At 45.0% G+C, this 21,149-nt stretch overlaps 1 protein-coding gene across 3 annotated transcripts in view; it reads right to left on the bottom strand.

Annotated features, from left to right (window-relative positions):
- Window positions 1-676: 676 nt before the first annotated feature.
- IFT43 (intraflagellar transport 43) overlaps window positions 677-21,149 on the bottom strand; it is a 43,147-nt gene continuing 22,674 nt past the window's right edge. For all 3 annotated transcript variants that reach the window (XM_058828319.1, XM_058828324.1, XM_058828332.1), the window contains 6 exons: window positions 15,591-15,623; window positions 15,075-15,121; window positions 3,484-3,556; window positions 2,029-2,104; window positions 1,627-1,689; window positions 677-914 (listed from right to left, as the gene is read on the bottom strand). In XM_058828319.1, coding sequence (XP_058684302.1) covers window positions 804-914; window positions 1,627-1,689; window positions 2,029-2,104; window positions 3,484-3,556; window positions 15,075-15,121; window positions 15,591-15,623 — 403 coding nt within the window. In that variant the 3' untranslated portion in view covers window positions 677-803. The remainder of the gene's footprint in view (window positions 915-1,626; window positions 1,690-2,028; window positions 2,105-3,483; window positions 3,557-15,074; window positions 15,122-15,590; window positions 15,624-21,149) is intronic.

The following is a 21,149-nucleotide window of genomic DNA, read 5'->3' as shown; positions in this document are numbered from 1 at the left end:
AGAGTGAGTTACTTGGTTCCAAGGAGACACCCACCAGGGAGTTACCTGTTGTAAGTTACCTGTATTGTTTGAGAGCATCAGGCTCCATTCTTCCACACACATGGAATAAACATTTTCCTTGCGAAGTACCTATGCCTGAAGCGATCTCCATTCAGGCTGTGGTTTCATGTGATTGCAAAAGCTAAGTGAGGTCATGCCTGGTCAGAATTTAGCTGGGAAACCTCAAGGTATAAAGAGGGGCTGTAAGAAATGTCAGTTTAATAGGTGATGCTGCTTCCTCAGTCAATACAGAAGTAATGTTTCAAGAGAGATGTTAAACTAACAAGGAAAAGCTGGAGGCTGCTGGATGAAATGTCAATCAGATATCCTGACAACCTGAGGTGTCTGTTGTGAGAAAGATGGTAACCTGGATGTCCTATGAAAACAAGTCATATCAGCCTAAGCTTCTCTGATAGCCATCAGTGCAAACCACACTCCATTGTATGATGGTCCACTCCAGAGAGGCTGTGCTTCCATAGAGAAAAGATCAACCATTGCAGTTATCTGTAGAGGTCCTATTGAGGTGGAATGACTCTTTATAAGTAAATATTTTATTGTGTTAGGGAATTCTTAATTTCTTTAAAGAACAAAAATTCTGATTAAAAAATAACCAAAACTTCTCCCAAGACAATTTTTCTATGAAGCAAGGTCCTATTTATTTTCATGTTTGAAATAAATTCTCAAATACAAACAAGTGAATAGAAAATTAAAGTGATTAACTATTTACAGGAGATTGATGTATGAGACATCTGAGTGTCAGAGCTCTATGGGAGACTGAGGTGATCCTCCCTCTCTGACTGTGCCAGGTCCCACTCAGTCATTAGTTCTGATGACACCTCTGTGAAAAGATGGTCCCAATCCCAGCTGACATCATCCTACCAAGAGGAAAAAAGATAAACATGCTGAAATGTTACTGGTGCCACCCAAAGTTCTCTGAACAATGCCAAAACAGCAAAGAGAGAAACCAAAAGGCAACTGCCCTAACCAGGGAAGCCTAAGATTCAGCTAGCTAGAGCAGGAATACTAGCCAGAATGAAATTTGAATATCTGCAACAATTTTAAAAAGTGGACAAAATTATTCATGCTCTAAAATTCCAAAAAGGACATATTTGTTGATGCTTGTTAATATCAGATACTCCCAGGCAGGGCATAGAAAGGAGCCCTTCCACTCTTCAGCACTTCTGCTGAAGCATGTGCAATTCAAAGCTGCAGAAATCCTTTGTTGCAAGTCCTGAGCTCCTGCCTACCCAGTTGGATTGAGGTTGTTCTGTCCTGCTTTAAAAAGCCCCTGCCCAAACCCAAAATGTTTCCTGCCTTTGTCCCTCTGTACTTTTCTGTAGAACCACCTGTAGCTCATGGTGGCTACCAGAGGACAAAGCACTGTTTCTGCAGGGATCTTTTTTCCTGATCAGCTCCTTCATACTGAAGGGGGCCAATCATGGTGATGCCATAAACTCACACCAAGATTGGACAAGCTCCTCCTCACATCACTTCTCCACCCCACTGACAAGGTTTCCTTTCCTAGTACAGTCTGAGACACACAAGAAGCTTTTACCTAGTTGGTGTTTCCACAAAACAAAGACTTACCTCTCGTAGTTCATGCTCTGGAGACAAAACTTTGGTGAGGAGCTTCAGGTCTACCTCCCCATCCTATGAACACAGAGAATCACAGTCTTACAGACACTGAGAAAACACCATCATTTCACCAGACACATTTGTTAGACATTGCCACATTTGCCTCATAAGGGTCACTTTGTTCAGGACAACAGCAAGAACTCATCTGAGCAACAGATACCATATCCACATTATTTACAGACACAAACAAGTACAAAAGCCTTGCTGCAGAGAGGAACAGACTTACAGGGAGACTGCAAGTTCTTTGGATGATAAGGCTGTGTGTTTTGTGCAGCTGAGTATCACTGTGAAGGACGACATGAGCCCAGAAGGAGAGGGATTCACATTAGCCAGCCCATAGAAATATCCACTTACCAGAGTCTGGAAGGCAGCATATTTCATTAGATCTTTGTCCAGGTCATGGTAGGTCAGCACTCGGTTCACCTGCACACTGCAGCCAGAAAGGGTCAGAGAACAAGGCTGTGTCAATGTGGAAGCACATGTGAGGAGAAGGGTGGCATGAACAGTAGTCTGGTGACATCTTGAGCATCCACATCCCCCATGCAGACTCTTGGGATGGATGTACCAGACAGAAGCACAGCTCAGTCAGCAAATGAACAGTCATTGACAAATCTATGTACCAGGTTGTGAACGCGCATAAAAACAGGATGTGGAACAACCACGGACTAACTGAGAAACCAGCATGCCAGAAGAAGAGCCATACACTAGTTGCAAGGGCTAGAAAGAAAAGAAGGCCATAGTAAGCATTCAAACAGCCCCAATGCCTTAGCAAAGGAGTCTCTGTGAGCAACAGCATACAAGATACAGAATAGTAGGGATTTTGGGCTTCTCATGTCTGATCTGCATCACAGCTATTAAATATGGCTTCCTAAAATGTAGCCTTCAAAAGATGATACACTGTTGTACCACACCTGCCTTCACAGGTGATCCAACACTATAGAAAAGACCTTTATTAATTGAATTTGCTTGTGTTTGTCCATGAAAATCACTTGTCTTTTCTACTGCAAGAAAACTACGAATACAGGAGGACCAGGAAAAAAAAAGAGAGAGAAAAAGAAATTAATTCTAGCGAAAGACACAGTAATTTTAAATTTATTACTATAAACTGTCAATTATTTTTGTTTACATCTATAGAATTACAATAGCTACTCCACACTTGTAAGAGAGGCATCTGTGGCCAGGAGTAAGATGTCCCACCCCTCCAAACAAGGATCAACAGAAATCCCAGTCTGTGACCTTGGCAATAGGCCCAATAGAGGAAAGACGACTTTCCTAGTATGTTTAAGACAAAACTCCAAAAACTTCCATTTCTTAAAACTTTCTGGTCTCTCTTGAGCTGACTCCAAGGCTACTGTGATAGCACCTTCAAGCAACAGGATTGTACTTTGCAAATTAACTACACACTTGAGTAAGAAGGACATCCTGTGGAGGGCACAGCAGCCTACGACCATCAAAATTAAAGTGTGTGAGATAATGCATGTGTATTGGAGACATTTGTGGTTATGCAGGCAACCTTAAATCAAGAAATTCTCTACTTTTGAGAGCTTGATTTTGCAACATCAAATACATTATTCTAATGTCAGTTTTTTATAGAGAGGGAGAATATGCAGTAATTGCTTTCTCTGTGTAATAAGAAACAAGAATTTTGCACTGTTCAGCTTGGAGCACTACTGTCACAAAATACTGCACCAAATCCTGCTGAACAGCACTGCTGCTGACATCCAAAGGGCGCGAGTAAGATGGGTTTAATTTCACTAGCCAGTTTGCACGGCTGATGAGAGCCTCAAGAGCACCTGGCAGTGCTCTTACCTGGGGGGAGCTGCCACTTGCATGGCCAGATCTTCCTCCTGGACATCCTCCAAGTCAGGGATCACAGGAATGTCTGCAACAAGAGAAAGCAGCAGCAGTAAACAGGGAGAGTTGTGCTCTCCTCTCACTGAAGACAAAGGTTCCCTTGCTTCACAGATATGAAGCATCCTATTTCTTATTAGAGGAAAACACAAAAGAGCAATTTAGCAATACTTAAAAATATATTGTTTAATATTAAAACAAGGCAATAAAACTTTGAAGTCTGAGGTCACAAGAAATCTTGCAAGAGGAACAGATTAATGCAGGTAGGGCTCTATAGGCCATGGATTATGCATCTGAACACAACCTTGAAGCCAAAAGAAGCCACTTGTACTAAACCTTGCCGCCAACATTGCCATCATGAACTGGCAAGAATTTGCTTGTTATGTGTTATTTATTCAGACACCAGTCACCTGGACTCTGTTAAAAATGAATGAACATGAGGCAGAAACTGAGAGAACTCACATACAATTACATGTTGAAGGATCTGCTGTTGGGGTCTCAGGCTGTGCAGAGGCCCATGTCTTTCCTCAGGAAGGAAGTGCTGGTTGTCTAGCAGATACAAACGCTAAGGAACAAGTCTAGTTGTATTGTCACAAACCTTTTCATGATTTCCAGTGTCATCCTGGAATCACTGAAGGTCACTGGGTATTCCCAGAACAAGGACAATGGCTACTCCAACTTAAAGAGTGCTAGAAATAAAAGAATTGAGGATAGGAGGATGAACTGAGTGTGCTTTGCATCCTGCTAAAGAAGCAAGGCCCTCTAAGCATTGCACAGTCTATCAGTCTACAAAGCACTGCAAAAAGTTAGTGCAAAAAAAGAAGAAAGAGAAGGCAAAGTAACTGCAGGCGCAAAGCAAGAACAGAGTACACCAATACAGAGCTCCTTTAAAGACTCAAGGCCACAAAGACTCTCCAGAGACCCAAGCCCTCAAACCACGGAGAAGCTGGTTTGGCTCAGGGAAAAGATTTCACTTGCCCAGTGTGCAGGCAGAGCTGGCCCCTTCAGCACTGGAATGAGCAGCCTGCTCCCAGCTCTGCCAGCAGCACAGCAATGCTACTGCTGGATGGCAGCAGGCAGCTGAGCCTGTCTTTGCCCCGTTTTGCAGCCCAGGCTGAGATGAATATTCAGGAGTTGGAGAGACATTCCCACCTATGGTGCCGAGGGCTCTGGGCAGGGTCTTCCCGAGAAGCCTCTAGTCCGGCCGCCTGTCAGAGCTGCGCAGATTCTCAGCTGCCCTCCCCTGCTGCACGTCCGCCGTGTGCCCCGCTCGCTGGCCAGGAGGCAGCCCCGGCCCAGCTGCAGCAGGGCACGGGTCAGCCGGGCCCTGGCGCGGTGGCCAGCCGGAACTGGCCACACAGTGGGATTTCTCACTAATTGGTTGCCTGGAGGAAGGCTGAGCAGGACAGGGGCTGTCATGAGCGTGGCCACAGCAAGAGGAGTGACAGCTTGGCCGGCCTCAGCAGAGCTGTGCCTTCTAGCTCCCCAGCCACCCCAGGAGCAGGTGCCTGCAAAGAGGTTCTCCAACGGCAGCAAACTTCCCAAAGACATTTAAAGGGAAACTGAAGCAACAGCCCCTAGGCTGTCCCTAAGACAGAGGAGGCAAGTGCAAGGAATGTCTCACCTGTGCATCACTGGGCATTTGGGGCAGATCTCCCCAGCTCTGCTTGTGAGGATAATACCTGGTAGAAGCTGCTATCCCAGTGGCTCTTCCCTGCAGAGGCTCCCAAGCTCTAGGTAAAACTTGTAGCAAAATGCATTTCTGGGACAAAAGCATCTCCAGGGACAGACAGACTGACATGTGGAGGCAGTTGGTAAAGTCTGCTCAGGGATAATGTGGGAGAAAGTTCCTGTATATAAGCAGGGACCAGGGAGAGAACAGACTGGTGCGACTGGTCCAAGGCAGGGAATGAAGCTCTGTGCAGAGGTGCCCTGTTAAGTCCAGGAAAATGAGCATGGGAATGAGAAATCATTTAACCTCTCCTGAACTAATTTATCCTTTTATGGTGAGACTATGAATATTTCTCAGCAAACACAAGTAAATTAAAAACTACCTGGGAACAGAGCTGTCTTCACCCACAGACCAGGAGGTCAGATCCTTATCCACTTTTGACAGAAGAAATGTAAAAGGTGTTTGCAGGAAACTGAATTTCTTCACTCAGTGCTCATTTTGGCAGCTATTTCAGGAGTCTACTCTTCCCAGTTCTCTTTCATTTTTGTTGATCTCTTTTTACACTAGAAAAAACTGTAAACTTAAGGCCCTGATCAGTGATGTCCCTTCCATTTTGCAGGTTCACATAGACCTCTTGGTTCTCTAGTGCTGATTTTATCTCATTGCCATTGAATTCCATGGAGAGATTTCTAAACCCCTTGCAGAGCATGACCTCCACTCTGTTTTAGCAAAATTCAGGCGATCACTTAGAAATTCTTTCCAAAAGAAATTCGAGGCTCCAATATTTCATAGACACTTTGAAAATATTTCAGACAGAAGAGCTGGAAAAGCTCTGGAGGCCCCTGCCAGCCCCTCCAACAAAGGCCAGTGCACGCTTGTTCTTACTGCAAAGTGCAGATGCTTTGCCCATTGCTAGGCAGAAGCAATGCCCTTTAGGAATGTGAGACTGAAGGAAACAGTACAGAAATGTCTCAAATTTTAAGAAAATATCAGGTCCCTGGGGTAACTGCTATCAGGGGCAAATAATTCCTGAAATATTTGGGTCTTTATTTCACTTGCTACTCATAATTACTTCTTCTCTCTGCCAATTCCCATGGTGCCACTTCTACACAATCCCTCTCCCTTCTCTCTGTACAGTTCGCAAAGTGTCTCAGTTCTTACTTATCACCAAGGACTCAACATTACCCCCACTCATTCTCCAGACTTAATTGTTTTTTTGCTCTTCCTGAGACTCACATATTTTTTTCCTATAGGCTCTGGTAACACAGCTAAATTGTGGCACAGTGTCAGCTGCAGGAGGAATAGCATAGCACAGGCTAGAAACAGAAGAGTATACATATGCTCTACTTTTTATATTCCCACTAGCTGCAGGGAGGCTTTACATATAACATTAGTACATGCAGAAATGTTCACAGAACTGTGTCCTCCCAATCTCGCACTGCATCTTTTTCCAACAACAAAGTTGCATGACAAACCCCACTCTGTGTGCTTTGGTCTGTGACCCACATTTTTCCTCTCCTGTTCAGTGGGGGGGGGTTTCAGATAATTTTCCATAAACCTGTGCTTCTGGTGCTGAACCTTAACACCTGCTTTACTGGCCAAGCTCTCATGCCCATGTAGGCAAACCTCAGAAATGACTGCAAAAAAGGACACACCTTCACAGATACCAGGTCACTGCAATGTAGTGAACAATGAAGTGGACAAATGGCCTGTGCAAAGATGAGTGAACATCAAATGCTAGATGACAAATGCGAACTCCCCTCCACCTCCCAGATGGTTATGAACAAGTGAACAAAGAATGAAATCAAAATGAGCATACTCAAATGGAAGCTATGGTCAAGCAGGAGATACCAGTACCAAATGTTGGCTAATTGGGGAGTTAAGTCACTGCACAAAACTCACCGTCCCAGAACATCTAAGTCCCAGCATATAAATAAGAATAATATTTTATTTCAACAGCTACACTTAGCTAGGTCTTACACAAAAATAACTTTGTGACTAAGTTATGGCAAGGCACCAATGACACAAGACAGAAGTGTGTGAATGGGAGGAGGAGACAGAGGGGAAAGAGTGAAGGCAGACAGACAATAAGCAAGGAACAGCAGCTTTTCAAGTCATACAGAAAGGAGGGCTTTATGTGTTCATATTAAAGTACATGTACAACCATCACCTTTTTTACCTCTTAGCAAATAACTTACTGACAGACAAAGAAGACAACCACAGAAAGCAACGAGCAGAAGACAGGAAAACCTGTATCAATCTAATACCCAGCTGCTCCTGAAAGTTGGCAAACTGCACCTCCCCTCTCAAACAGGGCTGATTTTTGCTTTAGTAGCAACACCTGCAGGCTGGGTCTCTCAAAATTCTGTAAACTCCCAGTAAGATCTGTCCTTTCCCCAAAGAACTAAGTTCTCTGCTAGATACGAGATGGCATATTAATAGGGATGGACAGAACCTCTTCCAGGTCAGGCAATAAATCACTAGCAAATCTGCATCTAGAAACCATGTTCCAGTTCAGGCCTGCAGTTAGTCGGAGTGTGGTTGCTGCTTACTCCCTAGGCTGCTTTAAGGGTACCCTGAGCCCCCATCCTGGCATCCACAAACAAAGAAGACTCCATCTCACACGGTCTGATCCACTTTCCCCAGCTGGGTCAGTATAGCCAGTTCAGAATGGACACACTTGTGGTGGGTACTGTGCTGCCCTCCCTGTGCACACACCAGCATATCCAGAGAACACAAAGAGGGTAGTGGCTTCTGCAGCTGGCAATCTCCTACCATCAAGCAGGCATAAAAATGAAACTAACTTTATTTTATGTTGCTTGCTTATAAAATGTAAAACTGAAATAATTACAGTATCTCTACTCCTGCAAAACTTTGTTTTACTGAATGCTGTTACCTTCTGCATCACGTTTGGGGAATTTTAAACAGGCAAATGGAAGGTCTGATTGAAGATGAAGTTAAGTGAAAGAAATTGGTCTCATTTAGCACATGACAGGATTCATCTGTGTTCCCAAGTCCACTGAGGTAGCATCATGGGCGTTTCATATTCATGAGCTGCTGCGACACTGTGTCCCCTCATTTACAAAGCACCGTGTTCAGCAAATTCTGTCCCTGTGGACACTCTGTGCATTTCATGGTCTTGTCAGAGAGACATCAAACACTTCAGTAACCAAATACCAGAAAATGGCTTTAATTAGCACATCTCAATGCAATAAATAATTTTTCTCTCTAAGTGGAAAAATGGAGAATTAAAAAAAAAAAAAAAAAAAAAGGAAGTAAAAAAGTGGAAAGCAACAGGCAAAAAAAAAATCTTCAAAAAACCATAAAGAACAAGGGACACAGCTTCTGCTGAACACACAAACAAGCTTGAAGCCTCTTGGAAGCTTTCTCAGGAGAGCAGCAGGCAAATGGAGAGAATAAAGAACACTTCTTTGGATGCTTGGACATTAATTTCATAGGGATATCTTTCCCTGACTGAAATTGCCCTACTAGTAGGCCAACATGGAGTAGCGTACCTGCCTGATCAACCAGCCGGGAGATAAAAACAGTAGAGTGAAAAGCAGACAGTACCACAGCTACCAGGGCACTGTCTCAAAAGCTGAGATAAGCAGAAGATAACCTGAGTGTCCCATGAACCTCCTCTTCTGAGAATGGTAACAGCACAACAGTCAAGCTAATGGGAAAAGTCACCCTGTGAGCAGGTGCCAGAGGAGTCACAGGATCTAGGGAAGGTCATACAGCAGATTCAGTACTGACCCTACAGCCTTGCATTGAAAGATTATACATTTGCCTTGCATAATATTGCATCTCAGCTAGATGGATGACTGGCTGGGGGGTCAGGTGGTCTGGGAGACATTCTACTTGCTTCAGTAGTGTAGTGCTTTCACAGACTGCTTTGTGTGGCATGGCTTCTTCTGCATCTGACAGCTTGCAGGGGACAGGCATCAGGCATTTCTGCTGCTTCCCAAGCCTGCTGCTGATACAAAGGCTCTGCCCAGTTTCAGTCATTTAAAATGTGAGGCAAAGCACAGAACAGCCCTGTCAGATGAGTCTCTGGGCTCAGCAGAGGGCTTCACAGACAGTAGTGCATGGCTTGCACTTACACAAGAAGTGGGAGCAGACCCTGATGGCATTAAAGGTGAGGAATCTCTTAATGCATAGGTTTGTTCATCAGCAGAAGACAGGAGAGACTGGAGACCAGGCCCAGGACCTGGAGTCCACCATGCTCCTGAGGTTATCAGCATTTAGAGTGGTAACACAGCTCCCAGTCTTACCAACAGCCCCCTGACAGAGCGCTACGCCTGCCCTCCTTTCCAGTAACATGTGTTTTCCTCTTTTCAAAGGCTGTTCCTTGCTCCTTTGCAGTATTCCCCTGCTAAAACATACTCAGAAGGTAGTATGGCATCAGATGAGAAGGTATGAGGTGTCCTGAGAGGGCCTAGTGCACTCAGAAACACAAAACTCTCTTCAACAATGCTGGAGATAAGGGACTTTTCATTAGAGCATTACTGGGGCAGGGAAAGCAGCTTCTCAGGATGCTCCTGTGAAAGTATGTACAGGAGCAGGCGTGCCTGATTCTATTTCATCCTCTTCATGTTACACTGGAAAAACAAGACAAACTACATTTCTTTTATGCTAAATCCTTAGTTTTTTTTATTTTTTCTTATATATATTTATTAAAAAATGCCTCTTTGATCGGCAGCACCCATGACACCTCCACATCCAGCAACTCCTCAGAAGCGTCCCTCCCTCCACACAAGGCCACTGCTGCTGACAGCCAGCCGGGTTTGATCAGAACCACTCAGAATCGGATTTTCATAAGACAGATGAGGAATCTTACTGCTGCTCTCTCTCATATCAGATGAGAAACTGAGGAGGAGGGGGGACAGGTCCTGAGGGAACGACACTACAATCAAGGGCTACGCGGTTCTCTCTCTGTCCCTCCACTGCTGCAATTTTCAAAGGAGTTTGCCTCAGGCAGTTTTAAATGATGGTGTCTCAATTCTGTAATCATCTTTCAAGAGCTTTTTCTTAAAGGGTATTTTAGGTAAACCTAATCCGTCAACTACATTTATGGACTTAGCAATCACAGACCCAATATGACTGTGTATCAACCACATCGTAGAATTTAGCAACAGAAGATGCTTCCCCAGACCGTCATTTTCAGCCCTCAACAAGCTCTGTGGGCTCCCTTGTTATTAAGGAGCCCCCTGCCCCTTGGCCAGTGGTCTGCTGCTTCAAATAGAACTTTAGACAGTCTCTGGGGACATACTCTCTGCTCTCCCCTGCCCACTGTGGCTCTCAAGAGAGAGCTTTCCTCCAGCACCAGAGGCTCTAGATCACAATGCCAGGAGTTATTGGAGGAGTTCAAACTGGCCTGGACCAACAGTTCAGTGGCAACCATCAGGCTGGGCTGAGTCTGCCCTTCAGTGACCTCACACAGAGAATCAGAGTAGTGCATTGGGTGGTCGAGCAGCAAAGGGGAGAGATGTGGTGTGCAGACAGAGCCACACACGAAGTCACAGTGCAGAGTCCAAGAGACCCAACAACCATTGACACTCTCTGCCCCAAAAGCTTCTATTCAGCCCATTTGCATGTCTTTCACTTTGTCTCCATTTCACTGATGCTCAGAACTTTTCATCCATTTAGCTCTCCTCAAATCATTACAACACTGCCTTCTGAGACTATGAAGTACCCACTGGCCATATCCCGGACTCTTCCTGCAAATTCTGCCCTCTTACCCTCATGGTCAGCCACTGCAGCTGTCCTTGCAGCTCATGGCCTCTGGAATCCACCAGCACTCGGTGTGCTCTGTAGAAACAGCAGCTCACCAGAGAAGCAACTGGCAAAATTGATAAGGAATGACAGAGCTAACAATAACCCTCTCTATGCTCTATCCTCAGCTCTGTTTGGAGCAATATCATCATTGGTGTATATTTGCATGCAGCCAAGAAGTGTTGGATATTTTATAGCTGTGAATTACAGATCTCCCACCTGGCAGATACCACTACCCAGAAGGATTTGGGACCATGGCATCTGCACACTTCCCCTCTGTTGTTCAAAGTCCGGACTCTCATCCTGTTCAAATGCAAAGGAGCTGCTGGCACATGCCAGAAGGGTAAGAAGTCCTTCTAGAGGTTTGACATTGTATAGAGAGGTCTAATCATCAGCTCTGCTTCCTTGAGGAGGCTTCCCAGCAGGCAGGAAGGGGTTTTGCCTTGAGGGCACAGATCTAGTGACTGTCTCCTGGCAGCTTTCCTCACCTGCAGGTCAGGTTCCAGTTGTCTATGTAGCATACTCAGGCTTTCATTTCAATCAGCTGTCTCATTCATACACACTATCTGCTTTAAAATAACACGCTGTTGTTACTGCAGACAGAAAATCACACATCACATCCCAGTCTTCCAATAAAAGCCCTTTTCTAGGAGCTATGCATCCCAAGAGTAACAGAGAGATAGCAGAAAGGGACTTCTGATGATGGAGCAGTAGTCTATGTGAGAATAGCTGGAAGAGGGATTACAACCTTAGCTAATAAGTTCCCATAAAGTGCTGAGAAGAAAAATCCAAGAGCAAAGTAGTAAGGAGAAAGACATCAGGGGGAATATAACGCAGCAGAGCAGAACTGGTAGACAAAAAAAGGAACAACAAAGTAACTTCTAGCCAAAGGACAAATCAGATTGCTGAGGTGGGGGAGGAATGTTAGCATTTCTTGCCCTGACAGGAAACAGCCCTATCTAGCTCTGTGCCAGAAAGAGACACACGAACCAAGTAAAGCCCCCTATGCCTGCTGGAGAAAGCAACAAAAGGAGGATAAAGCCTTTCAATTCAGCTTGGTTGTCCCATCTTCCCTCCCACCTCATGACAAAGGATAGTCTGCACATGGCAGAAGCTCTTGGCTGCTACAGAAAAGGAAGCAGTGCACTGCAGATAGCACCTTTTAAATTTCACGGAGAGTCTCACATCTCCCATCTCATGCAGTTTTCCTGCCATACAGAGCTCAGTCACTGCTGCTCATTTTCCCTGTTGACATGGACAGAAAATTGAGCAATTACCCTCAAACTCCTCTCTCTAAGATTGCACAGATTGCTACATACAAAGCATTAAGCCCCCAATTGCCCCTGGCCAAAAGTGACTTAACTAGGCCTGTCCTTTAGGAATTAAACACTTTTGTGTTGCTTGTGAGGGTTTATTATTCCTCAAGTGTGATGCATTAAATCCTGCTAAAGCAGTTTTCTCACCATGCAGAGGATCTGGTCCCCCATGACCAGGTCCAGTGGGCACATACCCTCTAACAGAAGTTAGGCATTTGCTGTGCCTGACTTCTCATGAGTACCAGCATGTGTTCAGGAGGGCGGGCACTAAGATCGCAGTGAGTTCAGTAGGAAATCAACCTAGTTATCAATTAGATAATCCAGAGCTACTTTTGGGGAGACACTGCACTTTTTCAAAACTGTTTTCCACCTTCTGGGTTTCCCTGTGCAACTGTAACAAATGTCTGAAACTGCGGATCATTCAGAGCGTGTCCCTGTCTGGTCCACCCACTTACTACCTCCCATATTGTTTCGGTCATTCCACACAGCCTGAGAAGTGTCAGTCCTTCTCTCCCAAACTCCCACAGAGATAAGGAATCAGATGCTATTTCATACACAGGCCAGGAGCAGTGAAAGAATTCTACTTTTATTTCTGAAACTACAAGGCCTATCAAGCCCAAGTCTCCACTTGGCTTCCCTCCACTCTCCACCTGCCAAATGGGGTTCTCTACAGCCCCTATACTTTTTTAACACATTATCAAATGGACTCCAAACTCCGAGCCTATAGTTGTTAGTGATGTATAAAAGATCACAACCAAGCACATTTCAAATTCACAAGAACACCTTTTTAAGGGCATATAGTTTTGTCCTTCATTCTTCTAATGAAAAGGTTGGATGGGGGACAAACAATGTTAATGGAATGGTACAGCTCAGCTTTCTAATAGGTTAAAGGAAGGCGATCCAAATGTATTGGTTGACAGCAGCAATCATTACGCAACCGCGCCTGTTCATATTAAGGTGTACAAGCTAAGACATTATGCAGCACAAAATAACCGTGACCCATCCTTGGGGATCCATACACCAATGTCTTTATTTTTCTGTGTTTAGAAACAGAGCTTTGCTGTTACAGTTAAGGACACAAACTCAAGTGCGGTTCTATGCAAAGGAGAGGCTGATACAGCTCAATTTACTGCACAGCCACAGCCACTGCATGTTTCTCCCTGCCTTCTACACAAGGCAGTTATTTGTATCTCTCTGCTTACTCAAAAAAGCAATTTTATTCAAATTCAAGAGTTTGTTTGTATGTCACTTCTTGTCACTCCAACTGCTGAGCCCACATGGAGAATTTCTCTCCCACAACAGTTTGCCTTATCTCCCTGTCGAAATAAGACCACAACCATGCAGTGCACCATCCATTTAGAGATTTTCTATATGTAAATTAGATCCACAGCCCAAAATATTTGTACAAGAAACTGACTGGGTAGGAACCACACTACATCTTTCTTCTAAGGCATAGATTTAATCCAAAGCCAAATGCCAATTTGCAAACAATCCAAATTCAACTGTTAACCACAGATAAATAAGTGAAGTCTATTAGGATTCAACATGTATTCATACCACAGTCTGCATCAAATCTATTCTATACTTATTACCCAAGGTCTTGGAGTGCTGAAAGTCACATGCTACAAACAAACATGTGGCAAGCATTTTTATGCCTGCTTAGCAAAGACAGTCATATTCCAAGTGCATGACCAAGGTTCAACAAAAAGGACAGCACGTATGCAAACAGTCAGAGCTGTTCAGAACAGACTACCAGCCTCAGTGACATAGGCTGAAATTTAAGCCCAGGGAACTTCCCAGGGGGAAAATTTAATCTGTTATGAAGATGCCAATGCTATAAAGGTGCCACTTCTAGCAGTCATATGTTGCAATGCTTAATCTGTCTGGAGGACCCAAATAAGTCTTCACTTAATCTCATAAACCATACAGATGTCTGATCCTTTGTGACTCCAGATAATTCCTCTGATGCTTGCTGATATTTTACAGATGCGACTTTTTATACACTGTAAAAAATTCTTAGCCCTTGAAAATGGAGGTACCTCCTAGAGGCTTTAATGAATTTCTGTGCTCCTCACAGTTGTCTAGTGCTTGTCTTGAAATGCATAACGTGAATTTTTCCTGAGATTTCTCTTGACTCATCTAGTCCTAGAAGAGCAGGTAATATACACTATAAAGAAAACCAGTGCTAAGTCAGGAGTCCAGTAAATTTCACAGCAGCCTGTACATGGATGAGATGGGACTACCCACCAGTGTTTATGTTTAGCTTATGATCTATGATCTTGGGTTAGGGCAACGAGATTTTTTAAATTAAGAATTCCATCATGACAGAAACCCCAGGCAACAAGGATATTGCTATGAAAGATAACAGATGCTTTAAGCAAAGCCTACTATCACCTAAACCAGGGGAGAGTGGGACTTCTTTCCCCACTCTTAACCTTTTACTGTGCTTTTAGCTCTCATTTTTCCCAGTCCACTATTCTCCATGGAAGTAATTACAGAGAAAAGTGTGTCCTTGCCACTTTCCTGCTTTCCAAGGGTCCTCCATAATTCTGTGTTCATGAAAAACTATAGTTAGACTACAAGTTCATTTCCTCATCCTCCCTCTCCATCTCCTTTACCCTTTCTCCCTCATTCATCTGGTGAGACCTAAGCAGCTCCTACATTTGTTTATCCCCAGAGTGGTTAATTTTCTTGCAATTTCTTACAAGATGTCTCTGCTCACTTTACTGGAAAGCCCCTAGACATGCATGAAGGCACTTCTTGCAGTCAAGTAGGTGATACCTTACCTCCGCCATCATCTGATGCCTCCAAGCTCTGCTGTCTGAGACGATGGCTGCAGCAAAGCACAAGAAAGAATTTCAATTGCAAGCCAAGAAAAACATTTTGTTGTGCCCCTTTCTCCCCACAAACTTCATAGTCTGTCAATGAGAGAGTTTCCAAGTAGGCTTAGCGCACAGACTGATCATACCCCTCATTGCTGGGCTCAGCAGAAATCTCAGCTTAAGGAAGATGTACCTAAGACAAATCCCTAGGCTGCAGACAGTAGGGCCTGGGTGGGTCTGGGAGGAAAGCAATGGCTTTCTAATTTTCCTTTTTTTTGTTTCATGAGAGTGACAGAGCCATCATCTACTCCATATCCAGGGAACTATAGAATGACCAGCCTTGCCCCGTCGCAGGACACATTATATGAATTCCTGACAGGTTCTGCGTCTTTCCCCACTTTCAGATCTTGGTGTACTGGTCAGATGATCAGATCAGATGTAAACGTTGTGGAAGAAGTCTCAGCAACAATGGGAACTTACTCTTCTACTTCTTCTGCATGCTTTCTTCCTAACCTGCAAGACAAGGAAGGCTTATGTTTAAAAAAGGCTAGAGAAAACTAAAAACTTAACCTTTCCCCATATGATTGTTATTGTGCAAAACAATTCCTGCATCAGGTCTGATGTAACACATCACACTGTAAAGAGTTCTGAGTGTATCAAAAAGTCCCTGACTGCAACACACTGAAACAAAACCACTTGGTCCCAAAAGACAGCCATGCCCAGATATGGCATAACCATACTCCCTGGTTCTTTAGTTTCTCAGATACTTTTTTATTCCCTTTACCATCAGCTGCAGGTAAAGCTGGCCATACCTGAGTAGAGAGGTTGGCGCATTATGGAGTGAAGGTGCTATACTTCATCTACCTACTCCTGAGAGATCAACAGTTTCTTCCTCCCTGTGGTATAGGGACATAAAGACTTTCTGGCTGCCTTTCAGGTTAGGAGTTCCACCTGAGCTGGCCAAACTCAGGTCAGACATGCAGTTTCTGCAAAAAATCAGGGTTGACCTGTCTGAGTTAACAGGAGTTCATAATAACATGGCAGGGAGGTGCTGGCAAATGGCAGCTCCCTTGCTCTCCACCCCAACAAGCCCAGAAGTAATTCAGTCCCGATTAGGGATGCTTGTTCAATATTCAAAATGTAAAACATGGAGACTGCTGAACCAGCACTTTGAAAAGTTAATTAAATGCCAGGTTTCTTTTTAGCAGATACTCCATCACTCGCTGATTGCTTTGGCCATTTTGCAGAGTGAAGTTTCATGTCTATGCGTTGGGAATAAATATTCTCCCCTCCTCTGAAGTCAGTGTGCCATGACAAAGAATACACGGGGCTCTCCCCTATCACATGCACTGTCCCAGGACACACCTAGATATAAGAAAAGTTGCTTCACTGCCTTGCACTGCCCTTTTCAAAGTACTTTGTGACAGGGTGCAGGCCTCTTCTCATCTGCTCTCTGTTCTAGCAAGTCACAATCTTCATCTAGCTCTCCTGTGAATAATCTATTCTTCTAAGAGCAAGGAGTAGGGCAGAGAGGATATCTAGCTATATGAAGAAGTATAAGGGCAAGAAAGTCCTTTGTCTCTACCGCTCTCTCTGGAGCTTGCAGTCTGTGAGAAGCTAAAGATACACCGAATCAGTGATTTGAGCCCAGTAATATCGACTGTTATAATCAGAACTGCAGCTGTGTGGTGGCATCTGCACCTGGGCTTTCAGCTATAACTGTACCCTCTATTCAGAGGCAAAAATGTAACATAACTGGGGAAAGAGCTCTTCCATTGAGGATGAACTGTCCAGCTCCATCCTTCTCCTCAGTGGTAGTACAAAGCATTTTCTGTGAGCCTCCTGATACTATGGAGAAAGAAATAGATGGCTTTGGAAAGCCCTCCACCAGCACTCAGTGGCCTCTGTCTCTGAGAAGACAGAGGTAGAAAGATGATGCAAGATTTCTCCTATTTTATTCCTCCTTTATGCCTTCACAGAACTGGTTCCCACACAGCCTTGCCCTCTACAAGCTGAAACATCCCAAATGATGCCATTTCACAGCCACACACAGTGAGATGATTTCCTGGGAGTTCAATTTAACATCTTCTTGGCAGGATCCTGTTACTCTTGATGATTGTCCAACCCTAAGTAACACTCTCTTCCTCAGTACTCACACTCCTTAAATCTTTGCTCCTGTCTCCAGGCAGGAATGAAACACTCCACATGTTCATACTTCCCAGGAGAAAAGGGTTACTATCCCTGTAAGCAATTTCTGTTTCTTTTTCCTAAAGCTCCCTGTCATGACTGATATCCAGGTGGCCCACAGGGAAGGCAGCAGTCATGTTAGTCCTAGAGGCAGAGACTGCTTTGAGACTTCAGCTTTCTCAACTTTTCTGTGTTGTTAGGAAAAGACTTATTCAGGACAATAAGCAAATACCTCATTATGAAACAGCTGCACCATATATTGGAAAAAACAGTAATTTGGGGAACAAACTCATCAGCAGGGAGGGGGGAGATATAGTAGTGTCCCCTGTAATCCCAGAGCCCAAGTGTTGGAACTCTCCCATCAAACAAGACCATTCCTTTCTCTTCCTAGGGCAAGTTACAGCCCCATGGTCAGTGCCCCCAGGAGAACACCTTAGTCCCCGTGCCACAAGTCCCAATGGTGGCACTCGGTGAGGCAGGTCTCTCATGCTGAGAGTACTGTGGCTTATACAGGGCATTTATATACTAATGGCACTGGAGCAGGAGCTAGAAATAGAAATGACTGCTCTTCTGTTTAGGAGAGACATCTGCTTCCAGTCACCTGTACTAGGTATGTTTGTTAATATATCCTTTGGTACAGCATTATTTGATGAAACTAGCATTTCAAGTCAGCTCATGAGCTCACATGCAGAAAACTATCCCAAAAATATAGTGTGAAGCTTCTGTAGCACAGGAAGGAATTGTATGTCTTACACTCTCTGTGGCCTTAATGATCAAGCAAAGAAGATACCAGGAAACACTATTTCCTCTAATTTTTTTATAAGGCTTCCTTTCATTTTGTTTAGTGCCAAATTACTTTTTTAGTCCTTATTTCACAATGGGGGAAAAAAATCACAACACATTTTTGCTTTAACTAGTCTTTTGCTTTTTTGGCAAAACTGCAGTACCTAAATCTATGTAACAAAGTGACTATGAGAGGAAAGACGAGTTTTGTCTTGTGTCCTAAAGTTAAAAGGCTTCAAGGCAGCAAGAGAAATCATTAATAGGTCTTCAAATGTGCCCCACCTTCAATTCTGTCCATTCCATAAACTTAGCTGAGGGCTAAGCTATACCTGGAGATAGTATTCCTGCAGAACCAACCAGCTGCTTGTCTCTTTGCTCTCTAAGTACTGTGGGAAGCCTCACAGGATTTCTTCATGATGTTATCACATTGCTTTAAGGATTGTGGAGTACCTCTTCCTAAGAACAGTCTCATCTTACCAATGACAATTGCCACACATTGAGACCAACATTTCCTCCTTCAGGAGTATCAGGTCTGGGTAAACAGCACCCTCTTCATTCATCTCATGAGCTTTCGAATGGTGAGTGAAAGCAGACATGGAACAAACCTAACCAAACTCAAGCCAGCATACACAGCTTTCCTACTCTTTTCTCATGTTCTCAGCAACACGAAGTGCACTGCCCTGCTTTGTCTGCTGTGGCAGCAGGCACAGCCCAGGGAGGGCAGCAAAAAGGACCTACAAAATGAGCAACTGAATATGAACTACAGATACAGTCACTCAAGTAAGGATAAACAATCCAATACAATCCCAGGAGCAGTGGTCAGAAATACATTCAGTCTGCTGTATTATACACCAGCCACTCCCCATTTTTGTGAGACAGGGATACATCTGGTTTTTTCACTTATGCTCCCAAGTCCATTGCATCTGGAGGGGCAAAGAACATGGACTCACATGGACCATCACATGGACAGTTCCCTTTAAACTCCCTTTCCCTGAGAGGCTGTCAGCACACCCAAACATAACCATAATCCCAGAATATTCCCAATAGCTTTGGACAGCTGCTTACCCCCTCTCTATTCCAGGGTATTCAATAGCTGTGAAACTGGGTAAGATCCTGACAGTCCTTGTGTAACCCCATGGTATGTTAGTCCTAGTACAGAATGCCTATTTCTCTCCTAGCTCTGCCCTGGGGCAGAGGATATAGATCTGATCTCTCTCTCGAGTGTTGTCTTTGCTCCATTCTCCCCAGGAGGAATCCTTCGTCCACATTAAAGAGAACGGGTTAAATGTCAGACCTGAGACTTTACTCCCACACAGCCCCCTGATGCACAGCTGAGCTGCCTGCAACTTCTGTGCTGAAGGGTGAAAGGCAGTTCCAATGTAGACATCATCTCTGTTAAACTGTTTCTTTCTCATTTAATGGCCTACCACGGAGATCTAAATGGAGATAAAGTGGCAGGGCTCAGAGAACAGCCAGGATGCTATCTTTATGCAGCATGACAATGTGCAGTGGTTAATTAGACACCGTTAACCTATTTTAGCAGAGGACATAACTGGAATGAATGGGGAAAAACGTCCTTGAAATCTTTTAATGTCCACGGCTCATGAGAGCTCCAGACACACTTGCGTCCTGCACCGCGCCACAGCCAGGCTCCAAGGGGCTCACCGTACAGGACCGGAGGTTCTCCCATGCGGCCCGGGGAGGTGTGAGGGCGGGCAGCACAGCTAAGGAAAAGGGATTACCGCAGCTTGCTAAAACTCATACGGAGGTGGCGGGACGAGAACGCCCAGCATGGCGCGGCGGAGGAGGAGAGAGGGCTGGGAGCTCGGGCAGCCCTCTGGCCGGCCCGGCTGCGCTCCGCCCGAGGCTCCGGGCCGCGCCGCCGCCACAGCCGCAGCATGGGCGGGCCGCGGCCGCCCCCTGCCGGGCACGGCGCGGGGCTGCGGGCCCGGGCTGGCCTGCAACCCGCCGCGGGTCCGGACCGAGGGCTGCTCTCGTTTTACACGGCAGCGGGGGAGAAATTCATCTGCCCGTGTGTGGGAGCGTTTCCTGGCTTGCCTCAACCACTTCTGCGAATCACGTGGAACCAGAAAGCCGCTCCAAACATCCCTCTTGCTAAAAGAATGAAACGGTGAAAAAAGGAGAAGGTCGTGATGTTCAGAGATGCATTTTGTTTGGAGATAGTGGGGCGATCAAAGGGCGGGCAGAGACAGGCTGGGTGCGGAGAAAACAAGTCAGCAGCCGGCGTTCTGCCTCAGCGCTTCCACCCAAAACCATGACCCACCTCAACGCCGAAGGCTTGGTTCAGCCCACAGGGAGGCACGAAGCCTTTTGCCTCTTGGGCAAAGACTGTAATTCAGGTCTAGGCCTGAGGGAAGAGAGGAAAAAATATTTAAAAAGGCGTTGTACTCTCTTGCTCAAGTGTTCTTTAAGTGCCCATCACCACAGTGAGTGGGCGGTGAGCTAGGAGTTGCAGCTTGTTCAATAGCCTAAGGCACAACTAAGTTACACATCCAATATGACACACAAGTGCTAACTGATAGTTCTCCGGGCTCTCCAAGTATGGGTCTCGGTCACTGCTTGTTCGCTGCGGCACAGGAAAAGACAAATTCGCCAAGGGTGTCTGTAAATTAGAACGACTACTCGTACTGGAAAGCACCACAAGGTGCCTTCTCAGCTATTCCATTGCACCTTCCCCGGGGCTCTGATCTGTTGCTTTAAGTTTCCACCCTCTCTTCCTGGACTGTGGCAGCCTGGAAAAGCCAGGTTTTCCTTTACAAAATTAAGGAGTTTAATCTTTACATCTCCTATAATATAGGCAAGTTTTGCTGCTGATTTCAGCATGTTATGAGCCTTTACTTTCATCACAGGATGTCACCTCACAGCCCTCCACTTCCCAGCCCTGGAATGCATGGCTATCTGTATCACTACAAAGGGGTTTTGGGCAGACAGACATTTTTAAACTGTAATGGCCCTACCATCCATCTCACAAACTTGCCTGTGCTGGTCAGATTGCCTGCTGAGCACACTGCCCCAGAGCATGGCTCTGGAAGAGGACGGCTGCAGCAA

The sequence above is a fragment of the Poecile atricapillus genome, chromosome 1, assembly GCF_030490865.1.
Source record: "Poecile atricapillus isolate bPoeAtr1 chromosome 1, bPoeAtr1.hap1, whole genome shotgun sequence".
Taxonomy (NCBI): domain Eukaryota; kingdom Metazoa; phylum Chordata; class Aves; order Passeriformes; family Paridae; genus Poecile; species Poecile atricapillus.
The sequence above is the reverse complement of the archived record's forward strand: the minus strand, read 5'-3'. Positions and strand labels throughout refer to the sequence as shown.